Below are 20,281 nucleotides of genomic sequence, written 5' to 3'. Positions count from 1 at the left end.
CACCATTTTATTAAACAAGTTTGAGAGCCTCGCATGCAAAACCACATCATTCTTCCATCTTTAAACCACTCAAATATTTTTGTACAATGTTTAAAATGTGTACTGGGTTGATTTTAGGGAATGTTGCGTTGTCTCTTTGGGTGCAAAATAATTAAATTTCGAAGACATGTATTTTATTCACGTAAAAGTACTTCGTGAATATAATTAATTTTCACCATGTGCGAAACCTTCAAATGGATTAAGCTTCTGGTGGTTGAGTCGCAGAAGGATGGTCTACAGATTCCTGTAAAAATTTCTTTGAGCAAATGATTGTGAGCGATGCGAGAGCTTTTCAAAGTACGTTAAAAATGCAAATATTTGACCATCCATGGTCAAATTTCAATTTACGGGTTGGACGTACATTTTAGCATGCGCCACATGACTTGACCTATGTACCATAAGAACATGAGGGAAATCGAATTTTTGACCCTTGCTGCGAAATTAAGAATTTGTCTGATTTTTACAGGCAGGCACTCTTAACAACTTGAAGCAGATTGTTGGTAAAACCATCCCTTGATCAGATAGCCATTCCCTCCATTTACATTTTGGGAAATTCTGCTTCCCAGTGCATAAGTTATGCATGTATATTTCCTTGTCAAGATGCTTCGCAAACTCCTTTGCAGCTCTCCAAACTGAGAATGCCAACAATGAGAATATCAATAGGGATAGACCAACCTTTTACAGGTGTTTTGAGGCGCACAATTTGTCAAAAGGCAAAAACAATTTGGTATAATATATAACAAAAATTTATGGGTATATTATACATTTTGATAGATTGGTTTCGTTCTATTTAATTCATTCACAGAAAAGAACTATTTGCAATACAATTACTAAATGTTATTTAACATATACTGGATACTTACACTACCTACAATGAGATACTTAAATGACTTGCATAAAAATACTTTGCTTGCAGTGTATTGCTACAGCTGAATCTCCAATTTCGACCACCCCTGGTAAGCGACCACCTCTCCTCAGTGACCAGTTTTCCAAAATCCCAAACGTTTCACAGTCAAATCACTATATTTGGAACCTCTTGTAAGTGACCACCTCTCCTAAGCGATCATGACCACTTTTAGTACTAAAAGTTTGAAATTTTCTTTTGTTTTTAATTTCTGGTAAGCAACCACTTGACAGATAATAGAGTGGAAATTGGATAACAAGGAAAGCAAAGTTGTTGTAACATTATCTCACTCCTGGGTAGTACAAGAGCCACAATTTAATGTGAAATGAAATAAAACACATGAATTATTTAAAACATGGGGTAGGTCTCTGCAGTCACCATAAAATTATTATGCTAATGAAGCATGATTTGGATTCAATATGGTCTAAGCTCTCATAAGTGATCACCTAGGCTTGACATTTTGGGTGGTTGCTTATGGGAGGTTTGGCTTTATTTCAATTAGCTTAGAATTCAATGCATTTAAAATAATAGCGAGAAAAGAATTCTTAACAGTGAGGTAATGCATTTAAGTGAATGTCTTTAAATTTCCACAGAAAGACATTTACAAAAATTAATGTGCATCAATGCTGCTTAGTTTGTACCTGAATAGCACCTTTCGATCAATTCGTCCCTGATGTCCTTCTTCTTCCTCACTTGATATCACAACCTGTAGATACAGTAGCTCAATTATGCACTTTGAAATCAAACAATTCTTTGATAGTTCTAGTATTTTTCACAATGCAGTTCATCATAAAATGGGTACATAACTGGATTTTCTTCCCAAATCAATCAATCAATCAATCAATCAATCAGTCAATCAGTGTTAGTCTCAATCTGAACTAAAATATTCACAAATACCTGCAAGAGGTCTGAAGCATTTGATCAAACAGTGGTATATAGTTGATGTTCTCACTATAACTTGTGAATAATTAGTTGATTTCAGACTGAGACTGACACAGTACAGATGTGTCTTTGGTCTTTATTCATCATTCTTGGCTTCCTCAAAACTGGACTACATACAAAATGAACAGGATTTTGCAGTGGTACATACCACAAAGAAGCTCTTTGTTCACTGTTTCCCGATTGATTTGAAATTAAAATTACAAATTTATCCTTAAACTGCCATGCAGTTGCCATGGAATAATGATTGTGGTAAAGCAACCTCACAGCCTCGAAAATTAATGTATTAAGTAAACATAAACTTCAAAGTAAGGCCTTGGTGTGATCTTTTTGTATTGTTTTTAATATGTCCAACCCCTATATGTAGTTCAGTAAGTGTGAAAGTACATCAGGCAGAAATATAGGTATAAGCTCAACATGCAAGGACAATTGCAAACCAAACATAGCACAGAACAATAAAGAGGGGTACCTTTTGAATAGGATTAGTTCCTTCAACCACTTTCACCTTTTGTAGGTATTCCAATATAATTGCTTTCCTCTTAAGCTTTCTGTATGTGACCCTTTCAACTGAACCAAAACCAAACAAAAAATAAGATGTACACGTTCCATTGCCTGGTGCTAAGCTTAAGTGTAATTCAACGTCATAAAAGCTGTGATAATTGTCCATCATTGTGTAAGATACTGTAGGCATAGATAACTGTTTATTCTCTCATACTTTGGTATTTTGGAATTTTTGGGCTAAGTTAAAATCAAGCTTATACTGGCCAACACTCTATCTGATATGTAGGGGGGAGGGAGGGAGTGGGATAATGGGGAGTTCCAACGGTAATACCATGTGCTTTTCACTGCAGAATCTTCCTTGCTTGCTTGATTTAAATTGTGGAAGGGTTGGGATTTGAGACTAGTCAGGCGTACAGGCGTATGGAACAATTAGAGGACAATTCCAAAATATTATTTTCTCAGAACGGAAAAAATCTTTTAAATCACATTTTTTTTTTTGCAAATCGTTGTTGGAGGGCTGGTAAAGACTATTGCAAATCTTAATGAAATTATTGGATCCACAAATACAGTCAAACCTGTATATAATGGCCACCCTCAGCACTTGAGGAACTGGCCGCTTAATACAGAATCTCTAAAAATACTCACTGGACATGGTCTAATGATATAGTACTGTACTTCAGCACATTGCGGATACCTGTAAAGCTTTAACGATACTAACCTGCCGATTATCACCTTACAGTAGCTTTGTACATGTTAGTTCTTTATAGTGACGATGGATCGCATTTTAAACATGACAAAATACCCCACAAAATGACATGTGCCTCCGTTTATGTTCAAGGGTGGCCACTTAATATAAGTATAAATAACAAAGAAAGACAAACATAGGACTGCTATAGGGTGGTCGCGGCTGCTAAATAGAGGTGGCCGCCTGATACAAGCAACAAATACACCATTTGTATGAGCGAAAAATCAGGACTTTGAAAACTGGCTGCTTTTTTAGAGGGTGGCCACTTAATACAGGGCCGCTATAGACAAGTTTGACTGTAACTTTCTAAAAATTCAAAAATAGTTTGCAAATCCAAGAATTGTATTCAAATCCAGAATTTTTTTCCAAATTGGAAAATAATTATATTTTGTCACAAGCAGTAAGCCAGCATCAAAAGTCTCCCCTTTTATTTGCCATTCCAAAATGCCTTAGGAACATGACAAAAGAGTTTAGGATTGTTTAGATTATAAAGTAACTAAGATGTTTTGCTATGAGGTTGTGGAAGCAAATTTGGAATGAATGAGAAATTCTGCTGTCTGACCCAATGGGAAGTGAGATTTTGTGTTTTGAGATGGCTAAAATGCAGTGAAGAAATGATTTCCAATTTTTGTTATTTCCACATGACAATCTCGAGAAGATTCCATTGAGCAAGTAAAAAAAACTCTGTCATATATAATTTAGAGAAAACCATGAAATCGAAGTTTTATCAATTATTACTTTGTTCCTGGTACGAAATGGATCTTGGGAGCAAGGTGGCCCCAGCACATCTCAAATGAAGAACTATCCAGTCAAGAGGTCTGGAGTCACCTCAGTCAGCAAGAAAGTGAAGACGAGGCAATGGCATTGTAGAGAATGCAGTCCAGAGACAATCCTACGAGAGCATTGATTTGGCTTTCACCGAGAAGAAGAAGGGTTAGAAGACCAAAAACAACTTGCATGGCATAGAGTGGCTGAGAAGGAAAGGAAGCAAGAGCTGGGATGAAAGAGTTGGGAGGAGGCCTGCCAAGTGGCTATCCACTGGAGAGTGAGTGGTGAGGAATAGACCTTTCTGCTACACGGTGGTCATTTTGAATTCTATTGTTTCAAATAGCGATAGAATATTATTGGATTCTCAGGGGAAAATTAGTATGTATTTTCCCCCTGAGGATCCCATTATAGCTATTTCAAACAATTGAATTCAAAATGGCCACCGTATGGCTAAAAAGATCCATTCCTGAAGACCTGTGCCCCACTTAGGTACTGGTAAAACAGAAGATAATTGGTAGACACCCTTGACTTGTTTTAGCCTGCGTAGCAAGCATTTCTGTGGGGTTTGGAAGCAAAGAAAGACCAAGGAATGGGATTTTTTAGTACAAGGATTTAGTCATGAGCTTCAACAGAATGGTAGAAATCCTGTAGTGCAATGCCGATGCTTTGGTATTTCAAAGCCTGCACATTATTGCAGAAGCAAATGTGACACAATTTGCAGCTGTTCCTTACAAGGACATTTCCAGAGTTGATTTTATAAACAACTTTGACTTGGAGGCCGCCTAGGGGAAGACTATCTTTATTCAGATACTGGTCAAGATTATCGTCATTTTCCCTCTCAGATGTTTGAAGCCTCTCTTGCCCAAATTCCAAAGTTTTCCAAGAAGACCTTCCGTCGTTTGTTTTTGTTACAGGCAGTAACACTCGAACTGATTTGCGGATCTGGCATTTCCAGAAAGGCCAAGTGGGTGGTTTTCAAAATCCAGGGGTTTGTCTGTAAGCGTTTCCTTCCTTTCTTCCCCTCCCCCTCCCCCCTCTTTTACTCGCTCCATTTTTCACGCTGTAATTCTTTGCTTCTGAACCCCACAGAAACACTTGCTACGCAGGCTAACTTGTTTTGATACTACAGAGCTATTTGTAAGGTCCATCAGTGACTGGACAAATGGGTTTATTGTCTTGAAATCAAATAATTAACCTTGGGCTTAGACACAGTTACTAAACATTACAAAACCACGAGGCATCAAACAAGGTGTTAATTGCCACATACCTATCCCTGATGTGTTTTGCTGTGGCTTCTTGTCTTTTACATCCATACCTTGTACGATAAAAAGCAAATGATGGCTAATATACTTGAAGTCTTTTCGATTTTCTGTATACAAAGTTCTCCCCATTCAAATTTAAAATACTTGCATGGAAAATCACAACCTATCCTACAAAGTTAAGAATGTGGCCTTAAGGTGGTTTGATATAGTTTTTTCTGGACCATACCTAGCATTTTCAACTGAGACTTTACCAATCTTCCCTTACTCTCATCGTTGTGGAAATTACACCAGTTTTTGGAAAAAGATTGAAGTTTGGTTGAATGTGTTTTTTAAGGTAATTGATATTTCCATGGAAATGATAAACCAAAAAATATAAAAATTGGTAAATATGAATTTTGTACGAACTAGATCTGTTATAGAAAATCTGATGCCAATTTCTGAAATTATGATGTATGGCAAGGGGAATATGCAAGAATAAAAAAATTCTGTATGTTGGATTTTGAATAAATTGCAAACACATTTCAAACCATGCTTTTTGTTTAATTAAATTAAATGGACTGAAGGATGGACACTATTTTAATGAAATTGCTCCAAAAGACACCAAAATGTGTCTTGAAGTTTTGTCTTGAAGCCATGAAAGTTTTGTTGGTTTGTGTTTTCTTGATCCTGAGAACAAGACTTTTTTGTCAACATCACTTCCATAGTAAATTTAGAGCAATTTTCGATTTTAAGCACTTTTTTGAAAATCTATAAAAACGAATTAATAGATTATTTTAAAACATTAACCATGTATGCCTAATAATGTTAACAATTTTATTCCAAAGTTTCATTAGCATTGATACACTGGAAACCTTTTAAGAGCGTGTCCGTGTAAGAACTGGCTACTCAAATTTTGGCGGAAAATGGATTGCTCTCATTTTTTCTACACAAGTCAAGCAACATATGCAATGAATGAAAATGGCTTTTATTTCGCCAGATTCGCTTTCTTTATTTTTTGATGAATTCTTTTATAAGCAAGTCAAAAACCGCACAAAACCGGAAATTGACACCCTAAATTTTGGTGGTTACGCGATGCTTGCTAAAAACTCGGACATTTAACAAAACGACCTAATTTTTAGTGCAGAGTGCACTATTGGGATGGTTATGGGAGCTGCCTGCCACTAAGGAACTAAGGCGCTATGGCCCTATGGCCCTATGGCGCTAAGGTATAAACTTTAATGTTTGTTTAATTAATTAATTTCAATTAATTAGTCTAGAGGCAAAGAAGTAGTGGGGGTAGGGTGGGAAAGGTACATGTGTACTCTACATAAAACACACTCCATCGCCGTCACTTAGCTTTGAACATCGCAAAGCTATATATTTGTTTCAGGTAACCCCTTGCTCTCCTTGTGGTACCATTCTCTTTAGAACAAAACTAATTTGCTCTAAACGCATGCGTAAATTAGTTACCGTTCATGGCTTCTATATTAGGTGGAGGATACATTGTATACGGAATCATGCACAAATGTTGAGTGGTTTTCCTTATGATAGAACTCAACATTGACCCATTTTTAGTGCAGAATGCCCTATTGGGATGGTTTTGGGGGCTGCCTGCCACTATGGAACTAAGGCACTAATGTGTAAACTTTAATGTTTGTTTAATTAATTAATTTCAATTAATTAAGTACTCTAGAGACAAGGAAATGGTGGGGGTGAGCTGGGAAAGGTACACGTGTACCCTACGTAAAACGTGTTCTATCTACGTCAGTTAGAAGTAAACATCGCAAAGCTATATATTTGTTTCAAGTAACCCCTTGCTCTCCTTGTGGTACTATTCTCTTAAGAACAAAACCAATTTGCTCTAAACGCACGTGCAGATCAGTTAGCGTTCTTGTCTTAGGTGGAGGATACATTGCATACGGGATAACAAACAAATGTTGAGTAGTTTTCCTTATGGTAGAACCCAACATGTAAGAGGCATGCGTTCTAGCATCGTAAGTGTTATATAATATGTTTCCACGCGGTTTTGTATGTCATGTAATGTCAGGTACTAGGTAGCGCCACTTGTCCCTTTTTAGTGTAAAAGTTAAACGTATCTTTTAGAATTATCCACAGGTCAGTTCATCATCTGCTGTTTTCAAACTACAATAGTATGCTTGTCAGGGTTTAAATAAAGAAGGGAAATGTGAAGTTTCTCATTAGCGGCTTATTTATTTGTTGCCTTAACTACGTCTGTAACATATGAGAGACCAAAAAGTTCCCAAGTTAGTGGCTGCAAATTGTAAATTTGTGACAAAAGAAACCAGGACAGTGCTCAAATATTGCTGCAGACTCTGTGTCACCTAATGAAAGCGCAAATTAATTTAATCAGTCTTTGAGGAGACTCATTCATATCGGCCAAGTAGCGCTGTTTATCTTCAATACTTTTCATTGAAACGCTTCACAGCCATCAATATCATTGTGGGTTAATTTTGAATTGTTTTATTGTTAACAACAAAGGTGGCAACAGAAAAAGAAAGTGGTATTTCGTGACTATCTGATAATTAAATTAGTTCTTATTCATTGGTAAAAATTACATTTTCAGTAAAACAACATCGTTCCTGTTCTGTTTCTTCATTATGTTCATCACTACATCAGAGATTTAACTTTCTTTCATTCATCTCCAAAAAACAAGCCCATCTTCCGTGTGTTTTGGAGAAAACAAGGGTTTCATATTACATGCCTTCGCGAGGAAAACAAAAGTATCAAGTTACAAAGTTGGCGTGAAGAGCTAAATTGTCACGTTTGCTGCTTCAACGTATTATTGAATTTAAAATGAACGAAAATCAACGTAAAACACCAGTAGTAATTAATTTGTATGTCATTTTTGGACCTTGAATGAAAATACAACCTTGAAACACACACACACTGCAAAGGGGAAAAGCCCTAGCAGACTACCAAGGTAGACACAAACCAGAAGTGAACTGAGCAGGGGTGATTACTTATGGGACTACTGTGCCAGAGCTATCAATTGCGCTCTGCACTATCTGAGATTGTCTCACTAGTTTCACAATTACGCGATAATTCTTTTTTCTTTCCACAGAACAAAAAACTCCTCGTTTATCTTAAACCCAAGCAAAATTATGATTTTGTTCCCGAACCTTCTAAAAAACGTCTTTGGCATTTTTGCCAATATAGCCTCCAGACAAACAGATTTTTTTCCAAAAGTGGGACCTCTACATGAATGATGACTGTTATCAGTGTAATGTACTAAGGTTAAGCGACAAACATCTGTATTAAAAGTTTTGGGCACTCTTAGTTTAGAAGCACAAAAAATTCGAGCAAGTAGCCATAAATTCAACATTTTGTGTAGAAATGACGAATCTCATAACGTAACTGAAACGCGTTTTAATTTTTCTTGGCAAATGTTTTCACCTTAACTGATTAGATTTATTGATTTTTAACCTTTTGAGAACTCAATGAGACTAATATTAAAAATATCGGGGAATCTTGGAACCTTGCCTTAGTTTTGATTTCTAACACTGATTTGCAGTCACGCATCATGCACTTTTGGTTGAGGCAAGCGTTGATTAAAAATCTCGTAATGCTATTTCCCATGAAATGAGAGCCTTAAGGGCCCATTCACCGATCTTTTCGAGTCGTTGCTAAGGAGAATTTATTCTCATATAACCTCACCATTTTTAGGTACTTCAGAGTTATTTCATGTGTTTTAACTTTTTCATGATCAGCAACACTAGTCATGACATCATCAGGCCACGCCCATGGTCATGTGACTAATACTGAAAAAACACAACGGTTCCCAGGCAAATTACTTTATCGGGATTTTTTTCATTGATTTAATATTTTAATTTAAATCCTCATTACGCTATGAATAGATTTTGTTTCATTTCTAAAAGGTCAGATTTCGAGAGAATTTCAAAATATTGAACAATACATAATTTTCTGAAAAAAGCATGATTTCGAAAAAAGGAATGCATAGCTATGTTTCCAACATTGGCTTTAAGCAAAATCCGTCAAAAAAGGCTGGATTTAATGAAAAACTGCGTTTCCTTTAGCATTTAAAGAAACCGAAAGTGCGCCCAATATATTGGAAGTTACCCTGTCAGCGCGTGCACAATTTACACTACCAGCGCACTTCGGAAAACTTCTGCACCAAGTCCTTCTTCCTATCTTTCGAGTTGAACGCTACATCAAAGTGAAGCAAAATTGTTTTGAGCATTGTGACATTAAACATTTGCAGTTTGTCTTCCTTGACGCATCTGTACAGGTCTGTAGTGTTGTAACAGATGGGATGCTGCAGGCTGAGCTCTGTGGCAATATCAGCAAGGAGCTTCTCTCTTTTTTCTTCCTCCTCCTCTGCATGGGCATCATTAAGATCAATGTCCTTGTGACCACATCTCCTTCGCACTGCGGCAAGGTGGGAAAAGCATCCCTTAACTTGGTTTTTGGTTAGCCATTCCTCTCTTCTGAAAAGTCGACTATTGTTGTCATCTTTTGCGTTTCGCATATCTGAAGTTGCGTTGGATCAGCTGTATCTCCTGTTTTTCCTCCAATATCAAACTTTGCTGTTAGGTATTCCTTCACTTTGGCAGAAAATCTAGTTGCCCCTGGCCGAGGGCTTTGCAGGGCCCACCCGATTGGAAGTTTACATCTGGATCCTGCACTGTTAGTTGCTGTTGCTGTACTGCTGTCAGCACTAGCCGACTTCTTTACCTGGTCAGCAACAGAGAATTTCTCAGCCCATTCTCTTCTAAGCTTGTCAAAGGTGAACTCCATTTTCAGCTTTCCTGGAGTGTGGTCTACAACATCTAAGTGAGCTTCGAGATCGCCAAATTTTTCGAAGATCATCTGACATCCAGATTCAGGACAAGGAAAATCCCTTCCTTTTCGGCAACACTCGCACGTGCTGACCTATATAAATGAGTATCCTTGAAAGGGAAAAGGTCCATCACAACCACCAAGTCAGTAGAGCTTTGATGCCTTTTAAATAGACCATCAAAGCGTAATAATTTTCGCAGGCCAATTCCATGACTTCCAAACACGCTCCCCACTTGTTTCATACGCAAAGTTGTGATAACTGCTGAATCCTTCAACACTCTGAACATTGAGTGTCTTTTTGCTGATGTCAGTGAGGCAGACACACACTGAAGTACCCTTTACACAGTGTTCCAAAAGTGCGCTACCCATATCATCTGCAGATAAAATGTCATGTCCTTCATTGCAGTATCTTCGTATGGACGCTTTCATGGGACAGAGAATACAGTCGCAGACATCTTTACCATGCTGTGGCTCAGAATAGTTGTACCGCAGGATATGGACACCAATTCGTTCTCCAATATCTGTAACTGCAGCGATAAGGAAGTTGTTGTCATAACATCCTGCCCCGTCAGAACAGAGATAAACAGATTCTATTTCTGGGTTTTAGGTCTTGATTGCCTTCAGGAGATTCTCAAGGATAGAACAAACAGCAAACCAATCTTGCTGGCATGAGTTGAAGAGATGAGCATACGATTTCAGCTGCAGACTCACAGAACTGGTATTGAATGAAATAACTGTGGAAATATGCCAGCTCAATCCCTTTTTGCCACACCAGTCACATTGCCTTTCTCAATACTTCAACTGTAAAAATTTCATGGCCCAGTCCATAACTATCAATGCCAAACTTGAATCCTCATTTTCAAGACGTCCTGTTTGGCCTCGTCCTGGTTGATTGAGCGAAGTATATGTGCTTTCCACTGTTGTATATCTGATCGTGCACGCTCAAAGTCATAGTGAAGATCTTCTCAATGTTCTTGATTATACGAATTCCAAGACGAACCTTGGATTTCTGCCTCCACTTCGTCCAAGACTGCTTTCAAAGTCTGGCACTAGTCACAGCTTTCAATAAGCTGATGAGTACACACAGCCTGAAAGTCTGGGTCACAACTATCACTTAAGGCAAACTTTCTGCAGTGCTCAGCACAAGTTGACTCGTTCGGTTTGCAGTGGACAGGATAATCTGTCTTCAGATACTTCTTTGAGTCTCTCAACCTTCTTTTGGCATTGTTGCACCCCTGCTTGTTTCCTCCTTCTTTCTCTAAGTCGTCAATGATTCTCGCCACAGTCTGAAAACCAGCAGCACCATCAGCAGCTATGTTATCAAGCCCTTGAAGGGACTTATGTTGGGAGGTTACCCTCACTTCTAAGATTTTGATTAAGGTTGATTGGCTCAAGGGTTCGAATTGCTCTTCTTTGCAAAATTCAAAATACTGTTTGATCATGGTTGATCTTGCTACAGTTCGCACAACATTAGGCATTTGAATCTTCTCGCCACTATCAAGTTTGAGGATTTTATTGCCATATGCAACATCTTGATAAAAATGACAACGATTAGCAAATTCCACAAAATGGTCCACCTTTTTCATATCAAGGTGTACACAGTGTTTTTTCTCTGACTATGGTACTGTGCGAGGGCCATGGGTCTTTGTGTGTGAGCGGGCCTGCTTTATTTGCCAGTTTGAAAGTATTCCATATGGTGAATGGATTGCCTGTAGGGTTTTTACCGGGTATCGAAAAGCATAAAGGCTGAGAATTTGTTTCTTCAAGTTCTTTGATGTAGCATTTTTATACGCAGTCATCAATATCATCAGATCATCGCGGGCTAAGCGATCAATTCTTTCTTCCTTTGAAAATTTTAGAGATTGGAATAGTTTGTCGCCACTCTCAGGCACAATTGCTTTACATACAAGGATGTAATCTTCGCTCGTTTTTTCTATGATCTTCTTTTTGTCAACCTCCCTTGCTTCATCCCAGGGGGTCTCTAGCTGAAAAGGAAGAGGCTCCCGTGAAACTTCTGGCGTAAGGAGGGCAATTTCATTAATGGCTGTGTTATAGGTATCAATTGCATTGGAGTTTTCTGATGTACTTAAGGGAGTCTCTGGAATCCACGGAGATTCGCCTTGACTGCACTTTGGTGTTGATGTCTCTTGGAATGGGGTAGACGCTAATACTTGACTGATAGTTGCCATGGCAGCACGCTTACACAAGCTGTTAAGAAAATTAAAGCAAATCACGATCCATACTGAGGTATCTTATTAGTATCTTAATTTTCAGTTGATTTGAAAACAAACCTCTCGGACTCCGTTTCATGTTCAGAAGCTGACTCAGGCTGGGTTTCTTTCTCTGGGTGCAACCACTTTGCTTCGCTAGTCACTTGTTCGTTGTGTTTCTTATGGCATAATGAATAAAATTGTGTGCATAACGTTAACTTCTGGTGATCTGTTTGGGCTTCGCCAGGGCATTCAAATTAAAACTAACCAAATCAACATGTACATGTAATCTGCAAAACGGTTTTTCAAATGAACTATTGACGAAAAAGATGCCGGAAAAGTCTACATTTTCAAAAATAGTGTAGCCAAAATAAACTAGTGAGACAATCTCAGATAGTGCAGAGTCTAATGCATAGCTCTGATGCAGTACTCATGACACAGTTCCTATATAACCCCTGACATTCACTCCTGGTTTGTACTGACCTTGCTAGTCAGCTAGGGATTTTGATAAGACATAATCTTAGCAGTGTGTATGTGTGATGCGTGTATTTTCATTCACAGTCCAAGAATAACTTACAATTAATTACCATTTGTCAAGACAGCTCTCGAATTTTACTGTAGTGTTTTATGTTGATTTTTGCTATTTTAAATTAAATAATACATTCCTCACAAAGGTATGTAACCTAAAACTCTTGTTTTCTCAAAAGCACACACAAGATGTGCTAGTATTCTTTTCACAGCTGGAGATAAATGGAAGAAAGTTGAATGTCGGATGAAGAAATGGAAGAGGAACGATTTGCTTTATTTAAAACGCAAATTTTCTTTTGACCGATAAACAGGAACTAATCTAATTATCAAATTGTCACGCAGCAGCACATTCTGTTGCCACCTTTGGCATTGACAATAAAACCACTTAAATTTAAAATACACCCTGATGTCGATTAATACAACTGAGGAGCGCTTCAACGAGAGGTATTAAAAGTAAACAATGCTACTTGACCGAGAATATATCCTTCATCAGTGAACGATTCCCCTCAAAGACTGATAAAATGTATGCTTTCAGTAGGTGCCACAGAGTCTGCAGCAATGTTTGAGCAGTTTCCTGGGCTTTTTGTTCAATTTGACAAGTTTTAATGCCACTTAGTCAGGAGAGTTTCAGCTGCGGGTACGGACATTTTGGTCTCTTTGATGGAGACAATTAAAGGATGAAATAAACGGACTAGTGCAGTTTGGAAACAATAGATGATTTCTTGAACCAAGTTAGGCGTAATTCCAAAAGACACGCGGTCACAGTAACATCATTGTATCGTGCTAACGATGCTAGAACGCATGCGTATGACTTATTAGGGTTCTACCACAAGGAGAAGCGCTCAACGTTAGTGTGTGATCTTGTATGAAATGTATCTTCCACCTGATATATGTAGTTGACACTAATGTTTATTAATCTGCGCATGTGTTTAGAGCAAATATTGGTTTTGCTCTAAAGAGAAAAGTACCACAAGGAGAGCAAAGGGCTTTCTGAAACAAATATATAGCTTTTTGAAGTGATTCAAAAAGTAAGGTAGGTACATGCACCACCTATTTTACGTAGTGCTCACAAGTACCTACCTCATCCTAACCCCCCTTGCTGCAAGCCTAATTAATTAATTGAAATCAATTAATTAAACAAACATTAAAGTTTACACTTTATTTCCATAGTGCCATATTGCCATAGTGCTTTAGCGACGTCAACCCCCAGACCATCCCAATAGTGTACTCTGCACTAAAAATGGGGTTACCATGGAAACGCTGTGTTAAATTAGTTTGCAGGAAGACGTCAAAAGTGCTAATCCCACCATATAAAAGTCAGAAAAATGGCCTGGTTTCAAATTCTCAATCTGTTTGCATCTCTTTTACTTTGCAAGGTCATGGTATCCCTCATCGTAAGAACATCTAAAGCTTCATTTGACCCCCGAAGGATACCACTCTAAAAGAAATGACAGCATTTCTTTGAGTACAGCCCCAAAAGAAACCTTAACGGCTAAAATCAGTGGTGTTTCCTCCTGAAAATGTTAAAGGGAGATTTACTCCCCAAGCACCCCAGAGCTATTCACATGGGAGTCCCCCTTGCACCTGAAATAATTCGCAGGACCAAATAAACAATCATTTAAAATTATTGCCCGGGAGGGAACAGAAGGGGTGGTGAAGCTTCCACTGGTTGTATCCTCTTTTAAAGAGCAGCTATAGTAATGAAACTGCATTTTGTACTTACATGTATGAGATCCTACTGCTGCGTTTTCACAAAAAAAACTGTGGATTTCCCTTGACAGCTTTAAACCGATGACATGCCTTCCTCCTACGGCAGTAGATTTTCTTTTGTGATCAGGGTACTGACATGATTTTGGTGGTCGCCAAAACTTCCCTAAAGAATGCCAATGTCTTGGACAAATAGACATTTTCTCTATCTGCGATTTGGTAACCGAGAATAGACTGGCCCTCACTAAGATAAGGTCCGTTTCGGTCAGACTTTCTGTAGACAAATGACAGTTAACGAAGTGCCCTCCAATACCATCATTACAGTCTCTCAAAAGAAACAGCGTCTCAAGGCCTCAACTTGCCCCACAATCACCTTTTACAATATCGTGGAAAGAGCACAATTTCAATGACATTTTGACAACATGAAAACAACACAGGAATTTTCAATAAACACACTAATTTAATTATGGTAACTTAGTTATCCTAAAGGGAATGCTAAAAAAAGGAGACAGAAATACACATTTGATCAATTAAATTCTTATCTTGTTTGGAATGGTGCCATTGAGGCAAATTACTATTAAAGATACACCTGGAGAGAAACATTATTTAAGTCCAATAAACTAAATTTTTAATCAGCTTTGAAAAGTCCTTTCAATAACAATGTCTAAATATTTTTGATTATGTAAATCTCTGTTTTTAGTGAAACGGAATTTGTGATATTGTCGACAGTGGGGACAGTAATGCTTGCTTCAGCAATGCAACAGGGCATCTCTTTAATGAAGAAAGTAATAGGAAAAAAGCAAACGAGGAAAATGAAAAGAAAAGATGTATGGCGCATTTTCAGGGTCAAAATAAAAACTAACTTTTCCACCTTTCCTTACCTGCTAAGTAAAATGTCTGTCATTTCCTGTCTTTGAAATTAGACAGTACGCATCTCTTTTGACCTCCGAAACAATACATTCCACGTTTCCTGAATACTAAAATCATAACATCCGGCATATTTTGACCTTTGAACAAAATTCTCCGCGTTTCCTGACTTCTCTCGAATTTTAAGTCCGGCATGTTCTGACTTTCAATGTAATTAGTTACCAAATACCATACTACTTAGTTTAAACATCTCAACTAAACATCCCATGCCGGCACCTGACAAGCCATTTAGTTCATAATGAAATCTCGCTGCTGAGCCGACATTCTGATTTGCAAAATTTGTAAATGCGCATTTTCTGACTTCTCGATTCTACCAGGCGTCTTTTCCGTGTAGGCATGGATCCAACAATAATACACATAACATGTGATCAGGGTTTTCAAATTGAAATAAAGTAGCAGGAGGAAATCATAAAGTAGGCGGCAGACTCTAGGGTCATGATGTAGAGGAGCACCGGAATGGCTTACCTCCTCCTGCACGGGGGGAGGGAGGGGGAGGGCAATGGAATGAAGACCGTGGAAAATTTGAAAATCTATTTGTCTTGAGAAGCATTTTGATGACTGAAAAGTGCTTTTGTTGGAGGCTACTGTACACTTTATTTTAACAAGGGTTTATTAAAAATTCCTTGAGGGGAGTCCATACTCTACCACTGCTTGTTGGAAAAGGCCAAGAACAGTAGCTGCGGTATTCTTTGTTCCAGCTCTAAGATATACTGGAAATCTTGTGCATCCATCAACTCCACCATGCACTACAATCTTCCATCTGAAACTTAAAATACATGAGTCCATACTTTGCTGTCCTTTCATGGATTCTGTCCTCACTACCAACAACTAGTCTCCTTCGTAGCCGTTTTTTGGGTGTCACGCAACGCTTCTTTGGAGAGAACGTTGCGTGACATCCCCCCACCCCCCCCAAAAAAACCCAGCTGGGAAGGAGACTAACCAACAACCACCTGTATTAGAAACTAGACGCAGTAAATCTGAATCAATTTTATTTATAATCAATTACGAATAAGGTTCACCTGATCAATTTATGATTCCCGTCTATGTGCCATGTGCCACAGTACACAGCTCTTGGTGTAAGGAATAGCCATCTCACTGCAAGTCCCTCCGGATCCGTTCTTTGCATGCATTCTCGGGCTCTCAGCTGGGGCACATTTATATTGCGAAACACTAGCTGCGATTGGACCCTCCGATATCCCGCATCTGGAAAATCCCTATGAAAGGATCTTACCATGTTATCAAGGTCATCATCACTAATGGTTGTCGTCCTGTCGGTAATGGAGATATTGTACTCGTGCATACGTCTTTTTATGGTACTCTCACTCACACCAAGGGCTCTGGACATGTCGGGTAAGTTGATTTCATAATCTGCAAGATCTTGCAGCTGCTCCCGTGGAATCTCGAACCTAGGACGCCCAACCGTTCTAGGCTGGTTTGCTACTGCTGGGGAGGAATGATACCAATTCCGCTCTACCTCCGACAACATTCGCGTCACAGTGGCGAGTGAGGGTCGAACTGTATCAAACACCTGCATGTTGTCAGCAAGTCGAACCAAATGGCGAGAAATTTGTTCCAATCGGAACAGAACATAATCAGCCACATCTTCACTAACTGTGTCCTGTTGAAGTCTCCTTGCAAGGTCGAATGATGTATTGCGAAGACTGCTCAAGAATTGCTCTTATGCCGCCGACACCATTAATAAATCCCCGGGAAAACCCCCGGCCCCCTTGGGTCCTGGCACTAGGTTTGCATCAGGGGATCCAGGCTTGCGCGGAAAAGACGCCTGGTAGAATCGAGAAGTCAGAAAACGCGCATTTACAAATTTTGCAAATCAGAATGTCGGCTCAGCAGCGAGATTTCATTACGAACTAAATTGCTTGTCAGGTGTCAGTATGGGATGTTACGTTGAGATATTTAAACTAAATATTACGACATTTGGTAACTAATTACATTGAAAGTCAGAACATGCCGGACTTAAAATTCGAGAGAAGTCAGGAAACGCGGAGAATTTTGTTCAAAGGTCAAAATATGCCAGATGTTATGATTTTAGTATTCAGGAAAGGCGGAATGTATTGTTTCGGAGGTCAAAAGAGATGCGTACTGTCTAATTTCAAAGACAGGAAATGACAGACATTTTACTTAGCAGGTAAGGAAAGGTGGAAAAGTTAGTTTTTAATTTTGACCCTGAAAACGCGCCATAAAGATGTACTTTTTAAAATGTCACTTTTATATCAAGAGAAAACAAGATTTTTGTCAGCATTAAAAGAGTAATTTAAAAATTACTGTTTGCTTCAACCAAGAACATGTGGTGCGTGGTGCGTGATGCGTAACTGCAAAGGTGACAAGTTGTCAGTCCTAGAAATCAAAAGCAAGGCGTTCCGAAGATTTCCCGATTTTTGGTTTAAAATAAGTCTCATCGAGTTCTCCAAACGTTAAAAATCAATAAATCTAATCAGGTAACATAAAAACATTCGCTGACAAAAATTAAAACACATTTCAGTTCCGTCACAAGATTCGTCATTTCTTCACAAAATGTTGAATTTTTGGCTACTTGCTTGAATTTTTTGCGCTCCAAAACTTCGAGTGCCCACAACTTTTAATACAGATATTTGTAGCTTAGCCTTAGTACATTACACTGATAACAGTCATCATTCATGTAGAGGTCCCACTTTTGAAAAACAATCTGTTTGTTTGGAGAAAAAAAGGGGCTCTGGAAAAAAATCATAGCTTTACTTGTGTTTAAGATAAACGAGTAGTTTATTGTTCTGTGGAAAGAAAAAAGAATTATCTAGTAATTCTGAAAAAAATTAGGTCATTTTGTTAAATGTGCGAGTTTTTAGCTAGCAGCACGTAAACACCAAAATTTGGGGTGTCAATTTCCGGCTTTGTGCGGTTTTCGACTTGCCTATAAAAAAAATTCATCAAAAAATAAAGAAAGGGAATCTGGCAAAATAAAGGCCATTTTCGTTCATTACATATGTTGTTTGACTTGTGTAGAATAAATGAAGGCAATCCACTTTCCGCCAAAATTGAGTGGTTGGTTCTTACATGGACACGCTCTTAAATTTGTCCGTGAAGAAGGTGCTCGAACCCACGAAAAAGCTGGGTTACAAAATCCCTATCTTAAAAAAATTATGCTAAATTATTCAAATCTATGTGCGGAACATTTCTTCGTGATCTATACATTTCATTGATGCATATTTTAAATAATATCTTTTATATGTGATTGACTTAATGTATTGACAATATTGCTTGTGTGCATTTTTTAGCCCTTTTTCTCCTGAAAAAATTGCTATTTCACCCAATACCTTCCTGTTCTTTGCCACTTGAGGTGGTGCTTTGGAATTATTTGTAAACAGTCCTTTTGCTTGCATGGAAAGAAGGGCAAAAAGTCTCTTTGATCTGTATTTCAAAAAACATCCCGCAAATTTGCATTCAGGTAGTGTAGCAAAATGTATTGATCACAGGAGAATGTTATACACATAGATCTGAATATTTTAGCATAACTTTTTTGTATCGGGATTTTGTAACACAACTTTTTCATGGGTTCAAGTGCCTACTTCATGGATGAATTTAAACAAGTTCCAGTGTATCAATGCTAATGAAACTCTGGAATAAAATTGTTACCATTGCCAGGCATACATAGTTAACATTTTTGAAAAAATCTATCAAACTGTTTTAAGCTTTTCAAAAAAGCGCTTAAAATCGAAAATTGTTCTAAATTTATTGTGGAAGTGATGTTGAGAAAAAGTCTCCTTCTCAAGATCAAGAAAATTAACTCAAAAAAATTAACTGAAAAAAAAACTCAAAACTCATCTTTTTAAGAAAACTTATTATTCTTAGCGATTTTTTCTTTTTATTACTTTCTTAAGTGCACATTTTTAATTATTAAGATTAGTACAGCTCATTTTGGCGAATTGTACAGCACCTAGAGTAGGCATGGATAGGCGCTATATAAATATTTATTTATTATTATTATTTATTAAAATACAAACCAACAAAACTTTCATGGCTTCAAAACAAAACTTCAAGACAATTAGTGTCTTTTGGAGCAATTTCATTAAAATAGCATTCTTCTTTAAGTCCATTTAATTTCATTAAACAAAAAGCATGTTTCAAATGTTTTCGTGGTTTATTTGAAATCAAACATACAGAATTTTTTTATTCTTGCATATTCCCCTTGCCATACATCATAATTTCAGAAATAGGCATTAGGTTTTCTATAACAGATCTGGTTTGTACAAAATTCATGTTTTACAGATTTTGATATTTTTGGTTTATTGTTTCCATGGAAATATTGATTACCTTAACAAACACGTTCAACCCAACTTCAATTTTTTTCCAAAAACTGGTGTAATTTCCACATCGATCAGAGTAAGGGAAGATTGGTAAAACGCTAATTGAAAATGCTAGGTACGGTCCAGAAAAAACTGTATCAAGCCACCTTAAAACTAATTAATCAGAATTCCTTATACAGTGGAACCCCGTTAATCTGGTCACAAAAATTTGGCTGTATTAACATGGTGACCAGGGGTTCTTTAAATAAGAAACTGACTGACTGAGCATTTGTTCGGACCAGAATAAAGTGGCCATAATAAAGAGGTGGCCACATTAATGTGGTGGCCATAAGGCATGGTTCCATTGTAATAATATATTTAAGCAATAGACCACACTTTCTATGGGTTTAAGATTTTTGGTAAAAAGAATAAAAAGTTGACACTGGCTAAAACTATATACTGGACGTTTCGGCTACTACTGTTGACTTCTTCAGCAGAGATAAAAATGCAAATGTCTAATGGCGTCCTGCTTGGTATATGTATACAATATGTGACAAAAACAAATCACGCCTCGAAGGAGTGTAACAAGTCTTTAGGGTATTCTTAATGACTCTAAAAATTCTTAATGTTATTGTAAATGTTTGGTAGTGCCACATGTTTGTTTATAGCATTCCTAT

General features: G+C 37.8%; 2 protein-coding genes across 7 annotated transcripts in view; both read right to left on the bottom strand.

Annotated features, from left to right (window-relative positions):
- Nucleotides 1-20,281, bottom strand: part of LOC110055695 (general transcription factor 3C polypeptide 1-like) — a 282,425-nt gene that overhangs the window by 143,749 nt on the left and 118,395 nt on the right. For 4 of the 5 annotated variants that reach the window (XM_089276241.1, XM_089276243.1, XM_089276244.1 and 1 more), the window contains exons 10-12: nt 5,164-5,211; nt 2,352-2,449; nt 1,585-1,649 (exon numbers count right to left, since the gene is read on the bottom strand). In XM_089276241.1, coding sequence (XP_089132367.1) covers nt 1,585-1,649; nt 2,352-2,449; nt 5,164-5,211 — 211 coding nt within the window. The remainder of the gene's footprint in view (nt 1-1,584; nt 1,650-2,351; nt 2,450-5,163; nt 5,212-20,281) is intronic. The other variant, XM_089276242.1, reaches the window with a different exon arrangement.
- Nucleotides 11,897-17,737, bottom strand: LOC149100876 (uncharacterized). 2 transcript variants are annotated; one of them, XM_089276253.1, is made up of 2 exons: nt 16,347-17,737; nt 11,897-16,093 (listed from the first exon to the last, which is right to left on the bottom strand). In XM_089276253.1, the coding sequence occupies exons 1-2, from the start codon at nt 16,859-16,861 to the stop codon at nt 15,940-15,942; spliced, it is 669 nt and encodes a 222-aa protein (XP_089132379.1). In that variant the 5' UTR covers nt 16,862-17,737; the 3' UTR covers nt 11,897-15,939. The 2 variants fall into 2 exon arrangements, with proteins under 2 accessions (XP_089132379.1, XP_089132380.1); XM_089276254.1 differs by having other exon boundaries at nt 11,897-16,087.

Source organism: Orbicella faveolata, unplaced genomic scaffold (genome assembly GCF_042242905.1).
Source record: "Orbicella faveolata isolate gen_17 unplaced genomic scaffold, um_ofav_v1 contig_4, whole genome shotgun sequence".
Lineage (NCBI taxonomy): Eukaryota > Metazoa > Cnidaria > Anthozoa > Scleractinia > Merulinidae > Orbicella > Orbicella faveolata.
Note: the sequence above shows the minus strand (reverse complement) of the source record. Positions and strands in the feature narration are given on the sequence as shown.

Bases quoted from the DNA above. Each gene is read 5' to 3' on its own strand.
- LOC149100876 (XM_089276253.1), bottom strand. From the start codon at position 16,861: ATGCAGGTGTTTGATACAGTTCGACCCTCACTCGCCACTGTGACGCGA. The intron at 16,094-16,346 runs GTGAACCTTATT...ATGTATTTTAAG, and splicing joins GGGAATCATAAATTGATCAG to TTTCAGATGGAAGATTGTAG.